This window comes from Battus philenor, unplaced genomic scaffold, assembly GCF_028537555.1.
Source record: "Battus philenor isolate CCGP_79_NKW_IND1 unplaced genomic scaffold, ilBatPhil1.0.hap1 SCAF_6, whole genome shotgun sequence".
Classification (NCBI taxonomy): domain Eukaryota; kingdom Metazoa; phylum Arthropoda; class Insecta; order Lepidoptera; family Papilionidae; genus Battus; species Battus philenor.
Genome location: NW_027181726.1, coordinates 3,497,120 through 3,516,101, shown reverse-complemented (window position 1 = coordinate 3,516,101; position 18,982 = coordinate 3,497,120). Strand labels below are relative to the sequence as shown.

At 29.2% G+C, this 18,982-nt stretch overlaps 4 protein-coding genes across 6 annotated transcripts in view; 3 read left to right on the top strand and 1 right to left on the bottom strand.

Annotated features, from left to right (window-relative positions):
- The first annotated feature begins 52 nt into the window (after positions 1-52).
- Positions 53-8,579, top strand: Tif-IA (RNA polymerase I-specific transcription initiation factor RRN3 homolog Tif-IA). 2 transcript variants are annotated; one of them, XM_068773423.1, is made up of 8 exons: positions 82-112; positions 190-894; positions 979-1,078; positions 1,870-2,022; positions 3,603-3,821; positions 4,701-5,068; positions 5,653-5,881; positions 6,797-8,579. In XM_068773423.1, the coding sequence occupies exons 2-8, from the start codon at positions 486-488 to the stop codon at positions 7,002-7,004; spliced, it is 1,686 nt and encodes a 561-aa protein (XP_068629524.1). In that variant the 5' UTR covers positions 82-112; positions 190-485; the 3' UTR covers positions 7,005-8,579. The 2 variants fall into 2 exon arrangements, with proteins under 2 accessions (XP_068629523.1, XP_068629524.1); XM_068773422.1 differs by having other exon boundaries at positions 53-894.
- Positions 8,580-8,805: 226 nt separating this feature from the next.
- On the bottom strand, positions 8,806-16,047 carry LOC137930426 (probable RNA-binding protein 18). Of its 2 annotated transcripts, none has more exons than XM_068773668.1 (4): positions 16,009-16,047; positions 11,316-11,401; positions 10,559-10,769; positions 8,806-10,017 (listed from the first exon to the last, which is right to left on the bottom strand). In XM_068773668.1, exons 2-4 carry the CDS (start codon positions 11,378-11,380, stop codon positions 9,745-9,747), a joined length of 549 nt encoding a protein of 182 aa, XP_068629769.1. In that variant the 5' UTR covers positions 11,381-11,401; positions 16,009-16,047; the 3' UTR covers positions 8,806-9,744. The 2 variants fall into 2 exon arrangements, with proteins under 2 accessions (XP_068629769.1, XP_068629768.1); XM_068773667.1 differs by lacking the exon at positions 16,009-16,047 and adding an exon at positions 12,633-12,752.
- Positions 13,077-14,179, top strand: Polr2M (RNA polymerase II subunit M). The gene has a single exon (XM_068773822.1). The coding sequence runs from the start codon at positions 13,172-13,174 to the stop codon at positions 14,102-14,104; it is 933 nt and encodes a 310-aa protein (XP_068629923.1). The 5' UTR covers positions 13,077-13,171; the 3' UTR covers positions 14,105-14,179.
- A 1,030-nt stretch (positions 16,048-17,077) lies between the features above and the next one.
- Positions 17,078-18,982, top strand: part of LOC137930163 (SEC14-like protein 2) — a 37,179-nt gene continuing 35,274 nt past the window's right edge. Inside the window, exon 1 of the mRNA XM_068773305.1 lies at positions 17,078-17,240. Within this exon, the coding sequence (XP_068629406.1) occupies positions 17,178-17,240 (63 nt within the window). The 5' untranslated portion in view covers positions 17,078-17,177. The remainder of the gene's footprint in view (positions 17,241-18,982) is intronic.

Genomic DNA, 18,982 nt, shown 5'->3' with positions numbered 1-18,982 from the left:
CATATGAGTTTGACGTATGCATATATGAGTTACGCGCATTGTAAAACTGTGCACGTGTTGTGTGTGTAAGAAATAAAATACTTTAATAATACTATTTCTAATATTATAAAAGGTCCTAAGTTATTTAATACATTAAGTTTTCTTTAAAATACAATTCTGTTCAATGCTCAATGCAAGATGTAATTTTAGGACTGTGCGATGTCCAAAGAAGGTTATAATACAGAGAAGAAAGAAGGTGATAATAAAGTAGTTCTCGAGAGATTGCAATCATATTTGAAAGACAAAAAAAGCGCAGAAACAGCAGAATCTAGCGCAATTTATTCCAAACCTTGTACGAGTTTTGAACAAACTTTTCACGCCGGTCCTGCAAGCGACGACAGTAGTACTGTATTAAAAGAAGTTTTAAACCATAAAAAAGCTGAATTACTACGTCAGCCCGAAATTATAGCTTATTTAAAAACGGTATCGACAGATTTAAAGAAATAATGGCTGTGGCAACTCAAAAAAGTATAGCATCTTTGATGCAAAAGACATTGGACCGCAAGTCTGCACAGGCTCGTATGAACTTAAGGTTTAAGAAGGGCCAAATAGAACAGATTCTTTTGAGTTATGTAAGAAACGGAAATCTGGGCCCTTACAGTGAGCTTGTAAAAGTATTACAAGAGTTTCCATTAAATGATGAAAACTATAAGATATTGCTGGAAGACTGTTTAGCATGTGTCGTTCTTTTGGGTAGAGACTTGAAACACTTTGTTGATGTGATGTCTAATGTTGAGTGGGCAGCAAGGAGTGAAGAGTTTGTTGAGATGTACAGCAGATTTGCTCTTAATCTTGTTACAGCTCACACTTACCATTGCCCAAGAGTTATGGCCAATTTGGTTAAGCTATTTAAAGGTAAATATTTCCAGCCCATATTATAAATATGTAGGTGTGTTATTTGTGTTACATATTGCATCATAATTTGCAATCATTTTACAGAGGATGGTGAAAACTGGGATGACAAACCTTCAAAAGAGTTAGTGGCAAAATGGTCTAACATTCACACTGTTATTGCACAAATTGTTGCAGTAATGCCTATGTAAGTATAGTATATCTTTTGTACAAATTTCATAAAAAACAAAATATGAGACCACAACTAATAAAAATAGTAACCACACTTTAATAGTTACCATTCAATAGGTTCCCAACATCCATATGTGGGTCCATAAGGCAGCCTTCACAAGGAAAAAAATACTAAAACCCAATTTTACAAAATGTTAATTTTAGCCAACTGGATTAAATGTTTATTCATGAGAATTGAGGTATTTCATAATGTTTTCCATTTGCCTTTCAAAGAACTACCTTTAAAATATTATATACACCTTTAAGGAATGGTACCTCCAGCTGATACTCAAAACTATGTATTAGTAGAAGGGGTCCTAGTGTCTCAGGTTAAATACAATCTGACCAAGCTGATCTAAATTGGCATAATGTCTAATGCAAATAAGACTAACTAAACTAAACTGATACCTTGAAAGTTGAACAGATACCTTGCTATGGAAAGCACTTTTCTATTGAAATATTCCTATGCAAATTTGTAAATGAGAAAATGCATAACTAGACAAATTTGACATACTTTTTTGCTAGTAGAGACTTAAAAAAGTAACTTTTACTAATTCATATATGAGTAACTTATGGGAATAGTCTGTAAAATTTCTTAGCAAGAACAATGCTAGATGTGCATAACAATCTTTTCTCAACTGCCTAGCTTCTGAAACTAAACAATGTTGTGCTCATTTTACATAAGGAAGATATATGTGCTATGATTTCAGTTGATAACTGCATTCAAAGAGTTTAATCATGTACAATATGTTAAATTATGAATTCCAGGACCAGTGATCTCTTAATGCAAACAGTGATTGACCAGTTTCCATACTACAAAGCAGGTTGTTTCTCAAATAGAGCATATATACATAATTTAATATGGATGAGCAAATATATACCATCACTTAGAGAACAAATAATGATGGCTATTGTTAATAGGTAAGTAATACATCATAGAATTTAAAAATTTTCATTTCAGCCATAGAACATCTTTTGATGGACATAGGTCGCCCTGTTTGATTGCTTATAGAACTGGTTAGACATGGTCTATATACAACATATTCCAACAACTTTAACATGGTTAATTACCGACATTGCCTTTCTGGTCTGTGGTCTCCATTCCAGAACCTTAATGCCCCAGTGGCCATCACTTCTGTGTGCTGTGTTGCCTGGCCACTGTCTTCAACTTCCCAATCTACTGGGCTATCTACATAGTCATATGAGTTTTTACATATTTACTCTATTGGGACTAGTGCTTCCTATCATAGATGTTTAAAAAAGTACAATTAGATGATATATGTACTCATTATGGTCATAGGTTACAGATAGACCAATTTCACTTTGGTTTTCCTTGACAGAAATAGTCATTTTATATTCAAACAACATAAGGTTATTTTTGTAACTGAACCTGGGACCAATGATTCAATGAAGTTTATTCATTAGTGACTCATAATAATGCTCTTCATTATGTAATAATTAACATTAAATACCATAATTCTTTGTAATTAAGCATAAGTATATTATTGCAGTATGTTTTGTAATATATAATTATTCATATTTCTCTAGGTCAATGAAAACATGTCTTTCAGAGATAAGATTGTATTTATACAAGTTTATCATGTTACAAATTACATATCTTTAAAATAAAATTTATCATTTATAGATATGTTGATATTTTTTACAAAGATTAGGCGTATTTTACTATCTGTAAATAATTTTAAATTACATGAAAAAAAAATTGTTTCTTTAGAGAAGACGATTTTGATGCTTTTATAAGATTTACATATTTTTGTATAAGAAAATTATTATTTCACTATATTATTCTGTTAATTGACTATGTTGTTATTCATTTCCTATAATTATCGATTTTTATTTGTAACATTTTTGTTGTATTTAAATGTGCATGTTTTTATTATATCTACAGAATTATCTTCTCTTAAGTTAAATTCTTTTTTGCCCTTGCATTACATGTTGTTTTTTTGATCTGGTTGTTTATATAAAAAAATAATATTGAGTGTCCATTGCATTAGGAATTTTTAAAAATTGATTCCAATATTTTATCTACTCATGGCATCCTCAGAATTAAGCACCATTATTTGAACCAAATACTATTTGAGAGTAGAAACCTTCTTAGGTGAAAAAAATATATACTTACTGAAATTATCTAATATATAAAATTCTTGTGTCACGGTGTTCAAACTTGGAACTCCTCCTAAACGGCTTGACCGACTTTTACCAAATTTTATATGCGTATTCAGTAGATCTGAGAATCGGCTACTATCTATTTTCCATACCCCTAAGTGATAAGGGTGGTCCACCCCTAAATTATTTTTTATATTTTTTAGACAATTTTTTTGGTTTTTATTTTATTATGATACAGCATACAAAAATACATACAATCTTAAATTTTCACCCCTCTACGATCAACCCTTATTTTTTTTGTTAATTAAAACCCTATTTTTTTTGCAAAACAACGTTTGCGGGAACAGCTAGTAACTTATGAGATATGACTTTTTCAGAATGGTAACAATGGATGTAAATATTGTAGATAATGGTAAGAAAAAATTGCAAACGGACTCTTTATATGAAATGGATGTTGACAATGAAGACAGTGTTTCTGTTACATTAGACTACTGTATGATAGAAGTTCTAAAGTGGATGGAGGATGAGAGAGAACCTGTTCTAGCTATCATGTGCAATGTTTTTGAAAGAGTTATATTACCTACACATGGGATAAAGTAAGAATTGATTTTAATTTATTATACCTTTTAAAAAAACGTGAAAGATTCTTTATATAATCTGTAGTTAGTTATCTTCAATTTTAGGTAAATATGCATAGCCAATTTATGTATATAATAATTAATTTAACTAAATCTCTGAGAAAATGGCAATTGGCATTGGCTGCACTAACATGAGTTCAACAGTTATTGTACATTAACACCTTTGAACAATGGGTTATAATGTGTCTTTGTTTTAAACTTTGCAGGTTTTATGCGAAATATTAAATAGTTATGCGAATGATAAATTAATGTTTACTCTTATTTTGTATTATAATCAAAGGATAAATAATGTGTTTTCATAAAAATCTCATTTCTACAAGCCTGCAAAGTTAACCATTTCACTTACTCACTTGCAAAATGTTTTTCAAAAACTCTTTCCATAACAAGTCAACACTTATACATATTTAACAAAAGTTGTCCTTAAAAAATGTACTAAAATTTGCATCCATCATTAAATTGAACTAATGTTACGATTATTAAATCTACAAAACTTCATATAAATTCTTTGTTTACATCAGAGTATTGAGTTGAGAATAACTTTATTTTATAAGATTATTATAATTATCTATAGTTATTGACTTAAAATTAAGTTTACATTATTTGTAATGCATGGCGCATTATATCGTACTGAGAAGAACTAACCAGAAACTCAGTGGGGTACATATTTTTTGTTGCTTATATTAACAAAAAGTATTTTTATTGTGAATATACTAATACATTAAAATAGAATTAATATTGTACACAAAGCCCTTTTTTAACTAAGCAGTATTTATATGACAATGTTTATTCTCCCCGAATATTATTTTTTGGGATATTTATATTTTTGTTTATTTTTAGACATGTTCAATTTCTTCTTTTATACACGATATCGATTAATCAACAATGCGCGGATCGTGTTTTTAATAACCTATGGATGATAGCAGCTGGACTCCACGGGTCTGGTCCAGGAGCATTAGCAACAAGACGAACCGCGACAAGTCATTTAGCGGGCCTACTTGCACGATGTGTGCGTGTCTCCAACACTAGACTCATACATTATCTAAAAAGCATGGCGGAATGGTGTCACTCCTACATAACAGCAACACAAGAGTCTACAGCAATGAATGACAATGTATCAAAAGTCCATGGAGCTTTTCATGCAATTTGCCATGCTATTTTCTATCTAGTTGCATTTAAAAATCATCACCTATTTTCCAGTAAAGAAAGTAAGTATACATAATTATGATTAATTTTTTGATTCTTTTATAATGGTGTATGACAATATCATTATATCAGCCAAAAGTCGCAACGATGACTGGTCTTGCGCTACTCGCATCTAATGACTTCTTGGGACCTTAAACATGTTGTTTGTCTTTTGAGTAGAGGGCCTGCCCACACCACGTCTGCAGGCTCATGGTGGCCAACAGCCATCGGTTGCACAAGCTTTGTGCAACTTTAGACGAGTTTGTAGCTACTTTACCACTATGTTTGGACAGTGTTTTTTTATTCAGTTTTTTCACATTACCTTCCACCAGGGATTGTTTAATATCAATCACTTACATATGTCATTTTTATTATACATTTTCACATATGCTCAACAGTGGATGTTTTTCAGCTGAAATGATGGTTATGATTATGAATGCATACAAGCATAATGTTAAGAGAAGACTGCCAGAAGAATTATAATGACATAATTGTAACCTAAACCAAAATTCACGTGAAAAATAATATTTTTCTATATTTCAAATAAAAAACACACGCCTGTGAATATGTTGGTTTTTAAAATGTATATATTAACTGTTTTCTCCAGGTTTAAACTTTGTGGAGTCACTAAACTTGCCCCGTTTGGTCACATGCCCACTAAACCCTCTACGCACATGTCCACCGCAAGTAACTCGAGCATTTTCCTCTGTGACTCGTTCCCATCAAGTGGTCTATTGCCAAGCTATCATAGAGAAGAATATAAGGCATACGTTGCATTCTACCGGTGACGAAAATTACGACGAATGGTTCCCTTATGACCCCTATACATTACCAAGGTGAGTAAGAATTTTAAAACCATTTGTCTTGATATATCTCAACAGATATCTAAATATCCGACACGAATATAAACTGTGCACATTGAATTTGTCCCAAATGTTTGTGAATAATTTTTTCAATTATGTTTTTACAAATCCAAAAACTTGAAATAATAAAATACATATGACTAAGTTATTTTTGATTAATAATCTATAGTAGCCATTCAGTTATTTATACAAACATAAATTTGTTAAAGGAATTATTTTTAGTGACTCATTCACCTATTCACTTACCAGGATTTTTCAATACAGAAGTGCTTTCCGTAATAAGCGAACCCTTGAACTTTTATATTAAAACATTATTTCGGATGTAGCTGGTTATAAATGTATTTCTAGCCTGTAGCTCAGATGACATCTTATAAAAACTTATTAAATATAAAAAATAAGTTCCATGTTGGTTTAATTTGATACCTACTAATCATTGTGGAGAATAAGTAATTATTTCAGCTCTGTTGAGTTATATAATAGAGATCACTACCATTCTTAATGAATTCATATTATAATTTCATTTTCATTCAAAATGGGTTATAACCCATAACCTTATAAATGTTGTTAAAGAAAAATATAGTAAATTAATGTATATGCAAGATAATTTATTATATTATACATTAGTTTTGTAAATAAATTTTAAAAATTCAGACGAAAATGACCACTACAAGGCGGAGAACCCCTGGCACACATGGTCACGAAATTTAATCTTGCGCTACTTTCCAGTGACCTATATGTAACCCAATTATAAATATAACAATAGTTTTCTTTGGGTTTTTACTTTATGTGCTAGTTAACGAATTGAGAAGAAGAAAACAAATACATTACATAATATTGACAGAAAATGTATTAAACCTCTGTTGTTCTAATTTTCATGTTTGTTTACAGATCTGGGCAAATAATTTGGCCTTTGTGCGTAGAGTACAAAGATTGGCTTAAAGATGGCGACGACGAAACTCAATATTCCAGCATCAAAAGGAAATTAGAGGCGGATGATGATGATTATCTAGTTCCCAGTCCCACTCATAAATTGGCGAATTCCCTGTCCAATCACATATTACCTGGATTTAAAACAAGTGAAAGCATAGTAATGTGAAAGAAAACGATATGGTGGCCATCTTTAATTTGCGGCAAGTGATTTAAAGATATTACTCTCGTCATTAATTTAAATTTTAAGAAATTAAAAAGTTCGCTTCATATTAAAAAAAATTAGTCTGCTTCATATTGTGATTTTATTTTCATACATAAGTATGATATATTTGGATAACTTTTAATAGTTTATAATGATTTCATGTATTTAAATAAACAAGTTATATAATTAACCATCTACAGATTTTCCATAAATTAACGTCAAGCCCTAATCTGTTTTGTATTTTTTAAATTATTGCCATTTAAATGTAACATTTTTGAATATGTTTTTACAAAAGTTGTTTTATTAAATATCAGCCATTGCGGTATATTTTTGTGTGTTGTTGACAGATTGGTTACTTACTGTAACATAAAAATGAAAAGTAGTCATAGTAATAGAAAGAATATTGCAAGGTCCAAAAAAGTGGCTTTTGAATGGCAATACTATGAAAAATATGTTATATCAATTTCTTGCAGATTTCACTGTAACTTTGATTTATGGAACAACATGTATATATTTAAACTTTTTATTTTATTAGATTAAGCAATATATAAATAAATCCAATAATAAACATAGATGTAAGATTTCATATTTTTATCCATAGCTGTTTGTATGTTTTACGTCATTTTATGTACAGGAGATTGACAACTCTGTTATTTTATTCGCCTAAAAGTGTCGTGTCTACTTTGTAAATATAAAAAAAATTACATTGAGAAAAATTTAATGTCCATTTTACTAAATATTAACCTAAAATACACATATGAATGTAAAAGAATGAAATTCAAAGTATGTGGAGAAATTAAATAATATATACAATATAATTGTAATGTACAAATTTCAATAATAGAATTATTAATGGGTTATTTTTGGAGCAGGTCCAAGCTAATGAAGTTTGCTGTCTCACTCACACACTTTGTTTCAATTCATTTTAAACAGATATGTATTTTTTCTGTGTTAAAACAAGAATGTTTATCTGGAAGTAAAGTATTATATTTATCAATTTTAATACATTACAACATGTATTTGTACACACTTAAAAAAAGCGCATTTTACATTTCCTTTTCCATTGTATACTGCAGTCTGAAAACTAAAATAAATTATTTAGTATATTTTCCTATTAAACGAATTTATGTATGTTTTAAAATGGCTACAAAAGATATATATATAGATATATTTAGAATGCTTCGAAATGTATGAATATTTTATGATTAGTTTTTTTTTTTTCAAATAAATATCTCCGCCTAGTTTCGTAATTTTAAGCATTGCTTCATTGCAGCAAATATAATTTTATTGTTTCCAACTCTATTTTATTATTTAAAGTAATTGATGCATTGTCAGAATTTTTTTTATGTATAATCTTAATTCATTTTTGTTGGGCATATTTTACAACCACCTCATTTGAAAAAAAAACATCTTTTTGATCTTTTTAAATATGTCTTTGAATTGACAATCATTTCTTTTTTTTAATTATAATTGGCCATTGTTTCATCTATCGATTATGAATATATTTGTTCAAATTAGAAAAAGTACAGCAAATTAATGCAGGTCTGATTTTGTAGCTTTATTTCTTAACATTTTAAGTTATATTTATATTATTGTAATAGTAAAGTTTAAATTGTTATACAGTTTCATTGCTTTGTGATAAATAAAACTACTTCATTTTATATATTGTTTATTTGCTATCACAATATCAATCTCAAGAGCTCAAGAATGTAACCATTTTACTATAACAATGACAAAGAAATATTACAAGTCTAGAAGTGTTACATGTAAAGAACTCTATATTTATCAAAGTTGTGGCAAAACATACCTATATAACTACACAATCGCGAATCCACAAGTTTAACAGGCTTAATGCAGGCAAAGAAAAAATAGTCATGTTCATAAGAGGTTTCAAGTAATAGCCAAAATGAAACAGGACTATAATTGTACTGAGACTATAAACTATATTTAATAATTTTCTCGCATGTGTGTAAATAACCATGTGTGTTCTTTATGCAATGCATGTATGGTCATACAAGCATTGCATAAAGAACAGTCCGCATTGTGTACTTCACAAACACTAGTTTTAATTATCATCTCTGGAACCAAACGTAAGTCACCACTGCAGTCTATTTAATCAGAACTTTACTCACTATATCGACTAGAACATATAAGGAGTCCTCCTCCAGTTTAATACTTTATAGAAATACAAGCTTTTTAAAAACAATACAAGATTTTAAAAAAAGGAAATCTAAGATATTGATAAATTATTTGCAGCTACATCCTTGAGCCCATAAACTATTCACAAGAACTCGTAATACATCATAGTTATTATCAATTTATAAAAGACAAAATTTGATTCTAATGAACACACAGGGCATTAACTTGCATTATTAAACTGCCTGCAACATATAATCTATAAACTACAGCATTTGTTGTCATACTTGTTATTTTGCGCTTGCTTGCATATTGATAAAATCTCCAAGATCATTAAAAAAGGAGAATAAGTAAAAATTTTTAAGTTATAATATTTAGTAATGCAAATTCTCTATTAGCAAATATAAGAAAATTTGGCAAAAGTGACAATAATGCCAGCCGTAAAAGTAAAAAAGTGTAATAAGCAAATTTTAGATTAAATATTCACACGGTAAGCTTATACAAACTATATTTCTTAATATCTATTAAAACAGCTAAGAGATTAAATCCTCACATAAAAAATATACATCTATCTCTTTTTATGATATGGATGTCTCCTTCTAAATGAACTGATTGTTTTATTTGGTGGTTGATGTTGCTTCATCTGGTACTGAGTGATCACAGGAGTTTCATTCGCCGCTAATTTGTTGATAACGAAATCGTCACCAGCATTCATGTTCTCCATCATTTTAAGCTTAGCCTCTATTGACTGAATTGCTGTCTTTTTGCTAAGTTTCAATTCCGGCTTTGTGCCTGCAAGGGCGGGAATCCCTAATTCTGGTTTTGGTTTATCTTGGTCATCCTGAAAAATATACATTTTATTATATATCACATCATTTTTTAAGAAAACAAAGATAGTGTATGCCGAAACCGTCTAATACAGATATTAAACATGCATATAAAGTGTTACCGACTTTCACTATTTTGGTATTGCATGTTGAAAGAAATTCCAGAAGTTTGTGAGGTTTTACATCATCTGCTATGAGAATAGCCTAAGATCTAGTTATTTATATAAACTTTTTAAAATATTTTAACAGCAATTATAAAATAAACAACCATTATTCAATATTTCATTTATACTTTTTAAAGTTTTTAATTTCTGTTAAATACTTGTGTATTAAATATGTTTTATTATTAAATATATTATTTCTTTGTCATCTAATAAATCTAAGTTATGTTAGAAAGCACAGAATACTGTAAGCTCAACCAAATACTGTACCTTTGCGTCAGTTCTATTTATCATTATATATTTTATAAGTGTCCAAATAAAAAAATATGACTTCCTCAGAAATTTTCTGGGAAATCTAATCACATGATATAATTTCTATAAATAAAAAACTCACCGACATATTCTTTGCGAACTTCACGCATATTCTCTTTGAACCTAAGAGCTGTCCATTTAAAGAGTTCATGGCAGTAACAGCATCCTGCCTCATCTTGTAAGTGACAAAGGCGAATCCTCGGGGCTGTCCGGCGTTGGGCCCGCTGCGGTGGAACAACATGTCGAACTTCTCGATGTTTCCATACACGCGGACCATTTTCAGTAATTGATACCGGTAAAGTGAAAAGGATACAGGTTACTGGAGTGATCATGACTTAATTTAATAAAATAAAGATACTAATGGCGATCCAGAAAAAACACTTTAATCATTTAATATAAGTATGAATTTTAATGTGACATTGTAAATTTCCTTAAAAATTAATAAGTTTTACATAACTTTATAAACAGTAGTAAATATGTACGAGGGGCAAAAACGTTAATAATTCATGGAGTGTTTTCTAGATATTGTCGTTTCAGCCTAAAGATTCCTACTGTTTAGGTATACACCTTTACTAAAGACATCTTTGGGGGGAGGACAGTGTGAATTATGTAAAATTGTGTCTTGAGAATTAAACCCGCAACCTATTATTGCAAGTGCCAGTTCTCTACTGCTGGACTACCACTCTAGATTATTCACTTGTAAATTAGATAGCATAAACATAATTCATAATTATTCTACATACTACTTTACAAATTTATATTTAAATTTAATTTTGAGCTTGAAGTTTATTTATCGGACTAACTCATTAAAAATATTACATGACAAATAAAAAACATACTCATTAACTCTGAGATCCAGATTGCCAATCCATAATCTCTTGTCAGAAACTTCATTGTGCTTCATTGGCTCTAGATGCAAAGGAATCTGAAAACATAGGTGAAAAAATTAAATCAAAATTACCTTTGAGAATTTGAGATTTTTTTAAACATCTAAATCCTTCAGTGAACTTAATTGTACATTGTTCCTGTTAGGCCTATGCCCATGATTTTTTACACCTAAATAACCTTCTGTATCATGTAATCAGTTAATCATAGCCACAACAATTTCCAAATTACATTGAAAATAATTTTTAATTGAATTTATTTTTGATGAAACATGACTTCATATTTTACAATATGAAGTCATGTTTTAAATTTCATCTTAAAAACTGCGAGGCTTCAAGTAAAATAATACATAAAAATTAGCTAGCAATACATTTACTGTAAACTGATTTATTAAAAATATATATCACTTGTTGTTTCCTTATTGATTGCAATGAACTTTTATGTCTTCAAGATCAACTAAAAACCTAATAAATCATTTATTTGACTTCAATTAGTGTGTACCGTTAGTATTACATGCTTATTTGTGGAATGCATATATTTGAATAATGAACCGAGATGTTCACATATATTCACAAATTTAAAAAATCTTGCTTCTATGTTTGATGTCTACATTATATCTATCATGTACATAAATCAAAAAACTAGTTCCTCAGATTTTGTTCAAACTAAAAGCTCTTGAATACTATAATAAGATTGTTTAAAAATATTTGTTTAATTTTTGATTTAAAACTAAGAACAGAAAAGTCTAAGATATCTTGAGGAACTTTATTATGTATGCGTGTAGTGAATTATGATTTAACACAAAAGGAGCAAATCCCATGCAAGGAAATTATAGATACAGGCACATTACAGACATGAGAGCTTATGAGTAAAGAGAATTCTTCCATGTCAGGTACTGCAGAACCATTACAATGATCAATATTTACAACTCATAAAATTTAAGCCATCTAGTTTACAACATTTACAATTTGGTATCATGTAACTTCTTTATATTTGCTTTAGTTAAAAACTAATACAAGAGGATATATTTTTTTATTGCAATAGATAGGCTTACTAGGTTGGATAAGTCTTTGAAACATACGCTGCAAACTTGAAAAAATGTTAAGGAAATTGATTCAGACGCGAAAAACTTTTTAAACTAGTGCGTAATAAACATTTAATAGAAACTATTATTACTGTTCACGAATGTTTTTCATTAAAAAATTACCATGTCCCACTTAATTGCAAATATAAACATTAGACGGAAAAGAAAATTCGTAAACATGACATACCGTAACGTCATCCATTATTTTCGTTATGTATATAACGAATGCTGTAATAAATACTACATAAAGTACAAAAACAAGTTGAACACAATCACAAATATTAAAATATATAAAATAATCAATGATTCAAACACTCATACTCAAAATATGACATTGACAGTTACCGAGGGACGCATTATTGCTAGATGTTTATTTGACTCTGAACTAAATGAGAAAGAGAAAGTATAAACATGATATTTTTAAATGTGTAATTAATTATTTGTAAAAGTAAATCAATATAATCGAAATAAAGTAAAATGTTGAAAATGTTTAAATAAAGTGATAATTCGATAAAATATGATAATTTTTAATCCTTATGGGCAGTAAGTCGCTGCCACTTGAAGGTAGGTATGGTTTGAAAAAAAAATCCTTACGGGCTGTCATCATCAACGTCAAAATACAAAACAACTAACCTGTAACATACTTTTACCTATGACTAACAATTGTGTTATTACTGTAATGTCATTAGTTCTTTTAATATTAGGATGAGCTAACAAAGGAAAATAATGAATAAAATCAATAAGAGAATCCCTGGAATTTTGCCTCCGCCTCCTAAAAGTGAAATAGATGGTAAAATTACTGATCTTTCAAACAAAACTCTTATAGAACTTTTTGACATTCGTGATCGTCAACTAAAATTACTTAATAACAAGGCTTTTATCAGTAAATTGGCCGACAAAGGTACAAAAATACAAGCTCTTTATGATAAAGTCAATAAGGAAATAAAACTAAAACAAGAAGAAGAAGATACATGTAATTTACTAAAAAAATTGAATTTGAATAAGGATAGTGTTCAAAATGTTGAATGGATGGGTAAATTAGACAGTAAGAAGGATATATACTTAGATTCAGATGATGATAGTGATCCAGAAGATGTACTACATGTTCTTAGCCAGGGGACAGTTCAAGACAAACAAGTTAAAGTTTTGCAACAAGATAAACCTTTAATAACACCTGAAGATTTGACAAATATTGGTGAAATTCCACATGTTAAATATTTAGTGGGTAAAGCTGAACAAAGTCCAAAGCAAAAACCAACTGGCCAATACAAACCATTTAAAACAACTAAATCAGATGTTCATAATCCAGCAAAAGAAATTCTTAGAAAGAAAAACAAACACTGGGAAGTTACTGCAGCAACTCCTCCACCTATTGTACATGGACCAGCAAAAGTACTCTCTCTGGAAGAGTCTTTGAAGCTTCAACAAGATTATAACTTGCATTTGAAAGAAATAGAGGTACAACATGCAGCTGAAAAATTACTTGCACGGACTGGTATAAAAATGTCAACACTATCAGGTGACACTTCAAAATTTGGTGAATATAGACAAACTCACAGTGAAGACTCTGATGATTCTATAGATATTGAAGGTAGTGATAAGGAAGTTCATGATGAAGAGCCAGAAAGAGGTGGTGTTGTGTTTACAGTAATGAAATAAGTTTTTATTCTAAGACTAACTAAGAGCAAATTACAAATTTAATTCTAAATATAAAATTATATATATTTTTAACAATCTATTGTTTTAATAATAATTGTGTTTTACCTTTTTCTGCCACTTAAGGGTACTAAGGCTAGCAAAATTACTAGATTTGTTTCATAACCTATAAAAGTTTTTGGAAAAAAATATTCTAAATTGAAAAAACGTAGTCAATTAGAGTTTTAATTTTTTGTATATAATTTAAATCCATTTAATTATATTTATCAATGCAAAAAGAGCACAGTGCCCTTGGTTGAGGAAAACAGCCCAAAAATTTTTTTTATTTGTTTATGAGGGTTTAAAATATTGCATCACACTTATGCAACATAAGTAATTAACAGATAGGATCATGACAAGTCAAAGCGAAAACCAAAAACAGTTATCATCTTTGCAGCCATAGGTCCATAGCTGGGCATAGACAGCCCCCCATAGAAACGATAATGATCGGGAGGAAGTAGCTTACATGCAGCTTCTCAAACCAACCTTAAAGGAATAAGATAGAAATTAAAAACTATAATTATTGTTAACTAAACATAGCCGAGGATTGATAGCTAAATCCCAATAAAATCAATACCCATGATAGGTATGTATGAATACACTGCAACGGAATGAATGTAAATTATTAAATAGTTAAAAAAAATTCTTCCACTTTAGTTATGAAGTTTGAAAACAGATGGCGTGAACAATACACCGCTTCAATCACATTTAAATTACTTATTGGGTAGCAAAAACTAGTTGTAAGATATATTAAAATGAGCCATCCGAAGTTAATGTGGCGTTTATTATATTAGACTAAAATATTTAATTAACCAGTTCTACTTTTTATTTATATTACTCATGAATATCTTACTACATAGCGTTCCCGTGGTAATAAATATAAATTAATTTGGCATAAAAAAATTAAAACTACGGTAAAGTAAAAACTCGAATTTCCGTAAAACTTACTCAATAAATGGTCCTTATTGAGAATTTTAATATCGTTGCAAAATATATTCTACAACTTACAGATGTATTGAAGTAGTGGTAGTAATTTTAGTAGTATAAATCAAAATGGAAGGGATAACAAATAAAAGAGGGTTATTTAGATATAAATTCCTCAAGGATAAGTATTATTAATGTTTTGCTGTAAAAACATGAGCAGAGATATCTCAAACTTCCCAAGCTTCATTTGAACGATCATGTTTATCGCGCGATTGCAATTTAAAAGTCATGTTACACTTTATATTATTTGGATAGTGAGTATAGTATAATGCAGCTATCGTTATAAATAGAATCAAGGAAAAAACAATATTAATACAGATTAGATTATATGCATTGTAATTATTTTACTAGTTATCAACACCAGCTTTACCGGGTTTCAGTCTGAAAATGTAATAAATATATTGGACTTATGAAAAGTGTTGGTCTATTTCAAGGTAATAAGCAACACTATTTTTAGGATCGCCATTTTAAATTACTGAGTTGCAGTGTATTACGTATTTTCAGCATAATTTAAAAAACAAAAAGTTATGTTTTTAATAAAAAATTAATTCAATGACCTCGTGCGTATATTTTTTATACATATAAAACTAATTTTATGAATACACAATGCGTTACGTCAATTACTCTGATTGGCCTAAAATAGCTATTTTTAAATAAAAATTAGGTCATCGCCTAAGGTTAATTTTTGGTAAGTAAAGTTAGAAAAACACGTTTAAATGAAATAAAATATTTTTGCTTTATTCCGAAAATCTTATGTGAAGATAAAAATAATGTACATCTCATTATTTAAAAGACGATGAATGAACAGATTTATAAAATGAAATCATGAGTTTTCTTTATATAACTTTATATTATTTATAGATACAAATTATAGAAATTCTTACATGTCTACCGTCTTATATCAATGTGTTATTGTGGGAGGTCAATATTAACTAATTTCGATATGGTTCTGGAAATAGGTTCGATTAAATAAAAAGTCAAAATGAATGTTTTTGATACATGGAGAATAATGTCTTTCAACGGAGAGAAAACAGCGTGGCTTGTACTTTATTTAGAACAAAAACAAACGTAAGGCAAAAACATTTCGTCGCTTGTTTATTGAAATCTGTTCATAGAATACTAAATTGTAAATAAAAACATTTGCTATAATTAATTAAAGATAAAGTTGAACAGGTATGAGATCTACAAAATTTAAATCCTACGATCAAGTAGGGCAAGAATTTACATTATTATTAGCTTTTTTTCATTTGATTTCTGTTATGTTCTGAAATAATAAATTTAAATTTAGAATTTGATTAGAACAGTAAATGATTACTGATCTTAAATTACTAATATGTTTTACCTTTTTGTTGTGTTATAATTACATTACGTATCTAATAATAACGGCGTCAATAAACAATGTATTAAATAATAATGGCTTTCATTATTACACATACACCATAGCATATTAATCTAACTAAATTATGCTAAAAACAAGGTATGCAACTTTCCATCGCCACCTTTTCACTTGCCTACTTTTATCGTTTATATTTGTCATAGGTCTGGTATGTCATTATATTTGTCATTAAACAACGGTAAAATTAATATATTGATAACAAATCACTTATTTTAACATTTAATTTGTAGGTTTTTCCACTTCCTGTGTTTTGAGATTTTTTGCCTCAAAATTTTTTCTAAGTTTATCAGATATTGAATGTAACAAATGTGATGTCAAAATATTTGTACTTATGAGAATAAATGGACAGTAGATACGTATTTGAAATAAATTTCATTAAACCGTTTTTACTATTTATATTTAGCAATTAATAAAGAAACAAATTTGTAGATTTTTAGAATACCTGTGTTAGCAAAATGAGAAATACAGTACACATGTTTTTGTTTATTTACAATGAATACAACGTGAATTCATTTATCTCTCGCTCCCGCTTCCACGGTAAGGTTGTCGGACAGCTCGACAGTCATACGGTTTTCGCTCTCGTAGTGGAAGCACGTGTAAAAATCGTTCGGTGTGTTGAAGACTGATTTATATAAAAATAAACTGTATTTTGTGATAATGGCTCCAGTTTCTAACACGGTTGTGGGTATCGACGATGACCAACGTTTTGCTTTAATGAAGGTAACGCTACAACACATTTATTTATTTCCTAGTCACTGTTTACGTGTTTTCTACATATATTCCAGGGCTTTTCATACTTAAGCGTTTGATATTTTCATTATTTGTCTTAATTTTTACTATAAGATCAGTTTTAAGATATGTTTAGTCATTTATTTGAGTATTTTTAACGTAAATTTAAATATGATTAACAATGTAGAAACATGTTTACAAATAATATATCGGTTCACTATATAATTAGCGATGTCTATCGTATGTGTATTTTTTGTATTATGTTATTAAAGAACGATTATTACTACATGTTATTATTTATATACATTTTTATTACCCGTACTTAACCTGAGATAATTGCACCTAAAAGTCATTTAATATATTTCATATAGTAAAATATGCCAGTTAGGTTATGACAAGCTGTAATATTAATATTTTAACAATTTTAAGATGCTATGTGTAAATTGTCTTATATTACTCAATAAGAAAAATAATCATGAACTAATACTTTACGTATTAAAATTTAATACGTAAAGTATTAGTTGAAAGGTAACAAATTTAAAGCATTTCATATAATTTATAAATTAAAAATAATAGCGTTATTCAATTTTTAAATTAGTATTTACAATGAAAACATTCTTCAATAAATACTGCGTTTATTTTTCGCACAGACGAATCCGCAGTCATAACATTGTGCAAGTGACATTGAACAGTCAGTATTTTTTACCTGTGTGGTGTGCTTAAAGTTTTAAATATAGTGTTGTAACTTTATTGATATGAATAACAACAGCTGTGTTTGAGTTAAGCAAATCCTCTTAAATAAACGATTTAACGGACATATAACCAATTAATTTAAAAATATGTCAGATGTAATGTGTGCTTATCGTATTGTATTGACTAATTGGACTCGGATCTCCTAAGAAGGTGTGAACCTCTTCTCCAGGGACCTTAAGCTGCATCAGACCGTTCTGAGATGCGGATGAATGTGGCACTACTTTGTAAAGGCTCGAGCAGACGCTCGTGAGAGCCTTCGAGCTAAGTTATTTTAAAGGGGACTAGGCGTAAACTGTGATTTAATTGTTAATATCAACTGGCAAAATGCATTTAATGTTGCATAAAAAAGTTGTCTATATTAAACCTGTCTTTTTCTTAATGCATTAAAAAAAACGGAATACTGCTTATGCTATATTTGACATTAGCCCTCAGTCGCAACGCTGTGTATAACTTTCCTTATTGGAACATTTTTTTATAGATGTTTATTTCTGTAAGCAGTTGTTTCCTATCTTATTGTTACAAATAAAATTAAATTGAATGAATCATTTTGTAAGGCACTAATGCTCATGATAGCTGTTACAATTTTAAAATTAATGAGACTGTTGTGTGTTGACATTTTTTTTATTGCCGAATCCTATTTGCCCGCTGAAATTATTTAGCCTAAACCAGGTATTAAATACGGTCGAAATCGGTGGTCCAAGTAATTTTCGTTTATGTGGATAAAAGTTGTTAGGGCCGATGAGATCTAAAGTCGACCTTTTTTTAATAAACTTTTAAGAAACTGTATAAATTGTGTTATCAAGTTTTTTTTTAAGTAATGATTTAATAGAAAATATCATACTGTCTTTTGCGAAAATTATGTTAAAAATATTTAATTAACCGATTGATTTTTACCTTTCCGGGACTAAAAAATTGTATAATATATGACAAAAGGTTGTTGATAACGAGGTGATTATATTGTTAATTAGAAATGAAAACTT

Bases quoted from the DNA above. Each gene is read 5' to 3' on its own strand.
- Polr2M (XM_068773822.1), top strand. From the start codon at position 13,172: ATGAATAAAATCAATAAGAGAATCCCTGGAATTTTGCCTCCGCCTCCT.
- Tif-IA (XM_068773422.1), top strand. From the start codon at position 486: ATGGCTGTGGCAACTCAAAAAAGTATAGCATCTTTGATGCAAAAGACA. The intron at 895-978 runs GTAAATATTTCC...ATCATTTTACAG, and splicing joins TTTGGTTAAGCTATTTAAAG to AGGATGGTGAAAACTGGGAT. The intron at 5,882-6,796 runs GTGAGTAAGAAT...GTTTGTTTACAG, and splicing joins GACCCCTATACATTACCAAG to ATCTGGGCAAATAATTTGGC.
- LOC137930426 (XM_068773667.1), bottom strand. The intron at 10,770-11,315 runs GTATGTTTTTTA...TTCACTTTACCG, and splicing joins CTGGATCTCAGAGTTAATGA to GTATCAATTACTGAAAATGG. The intron at 10,018-10,558 runs GTGAGTTTTTTA...TATATTTTTCAG, and splicing joins AGTTCGCAAAGAATATGTCG to GATGACCAAGATAAACCAAA.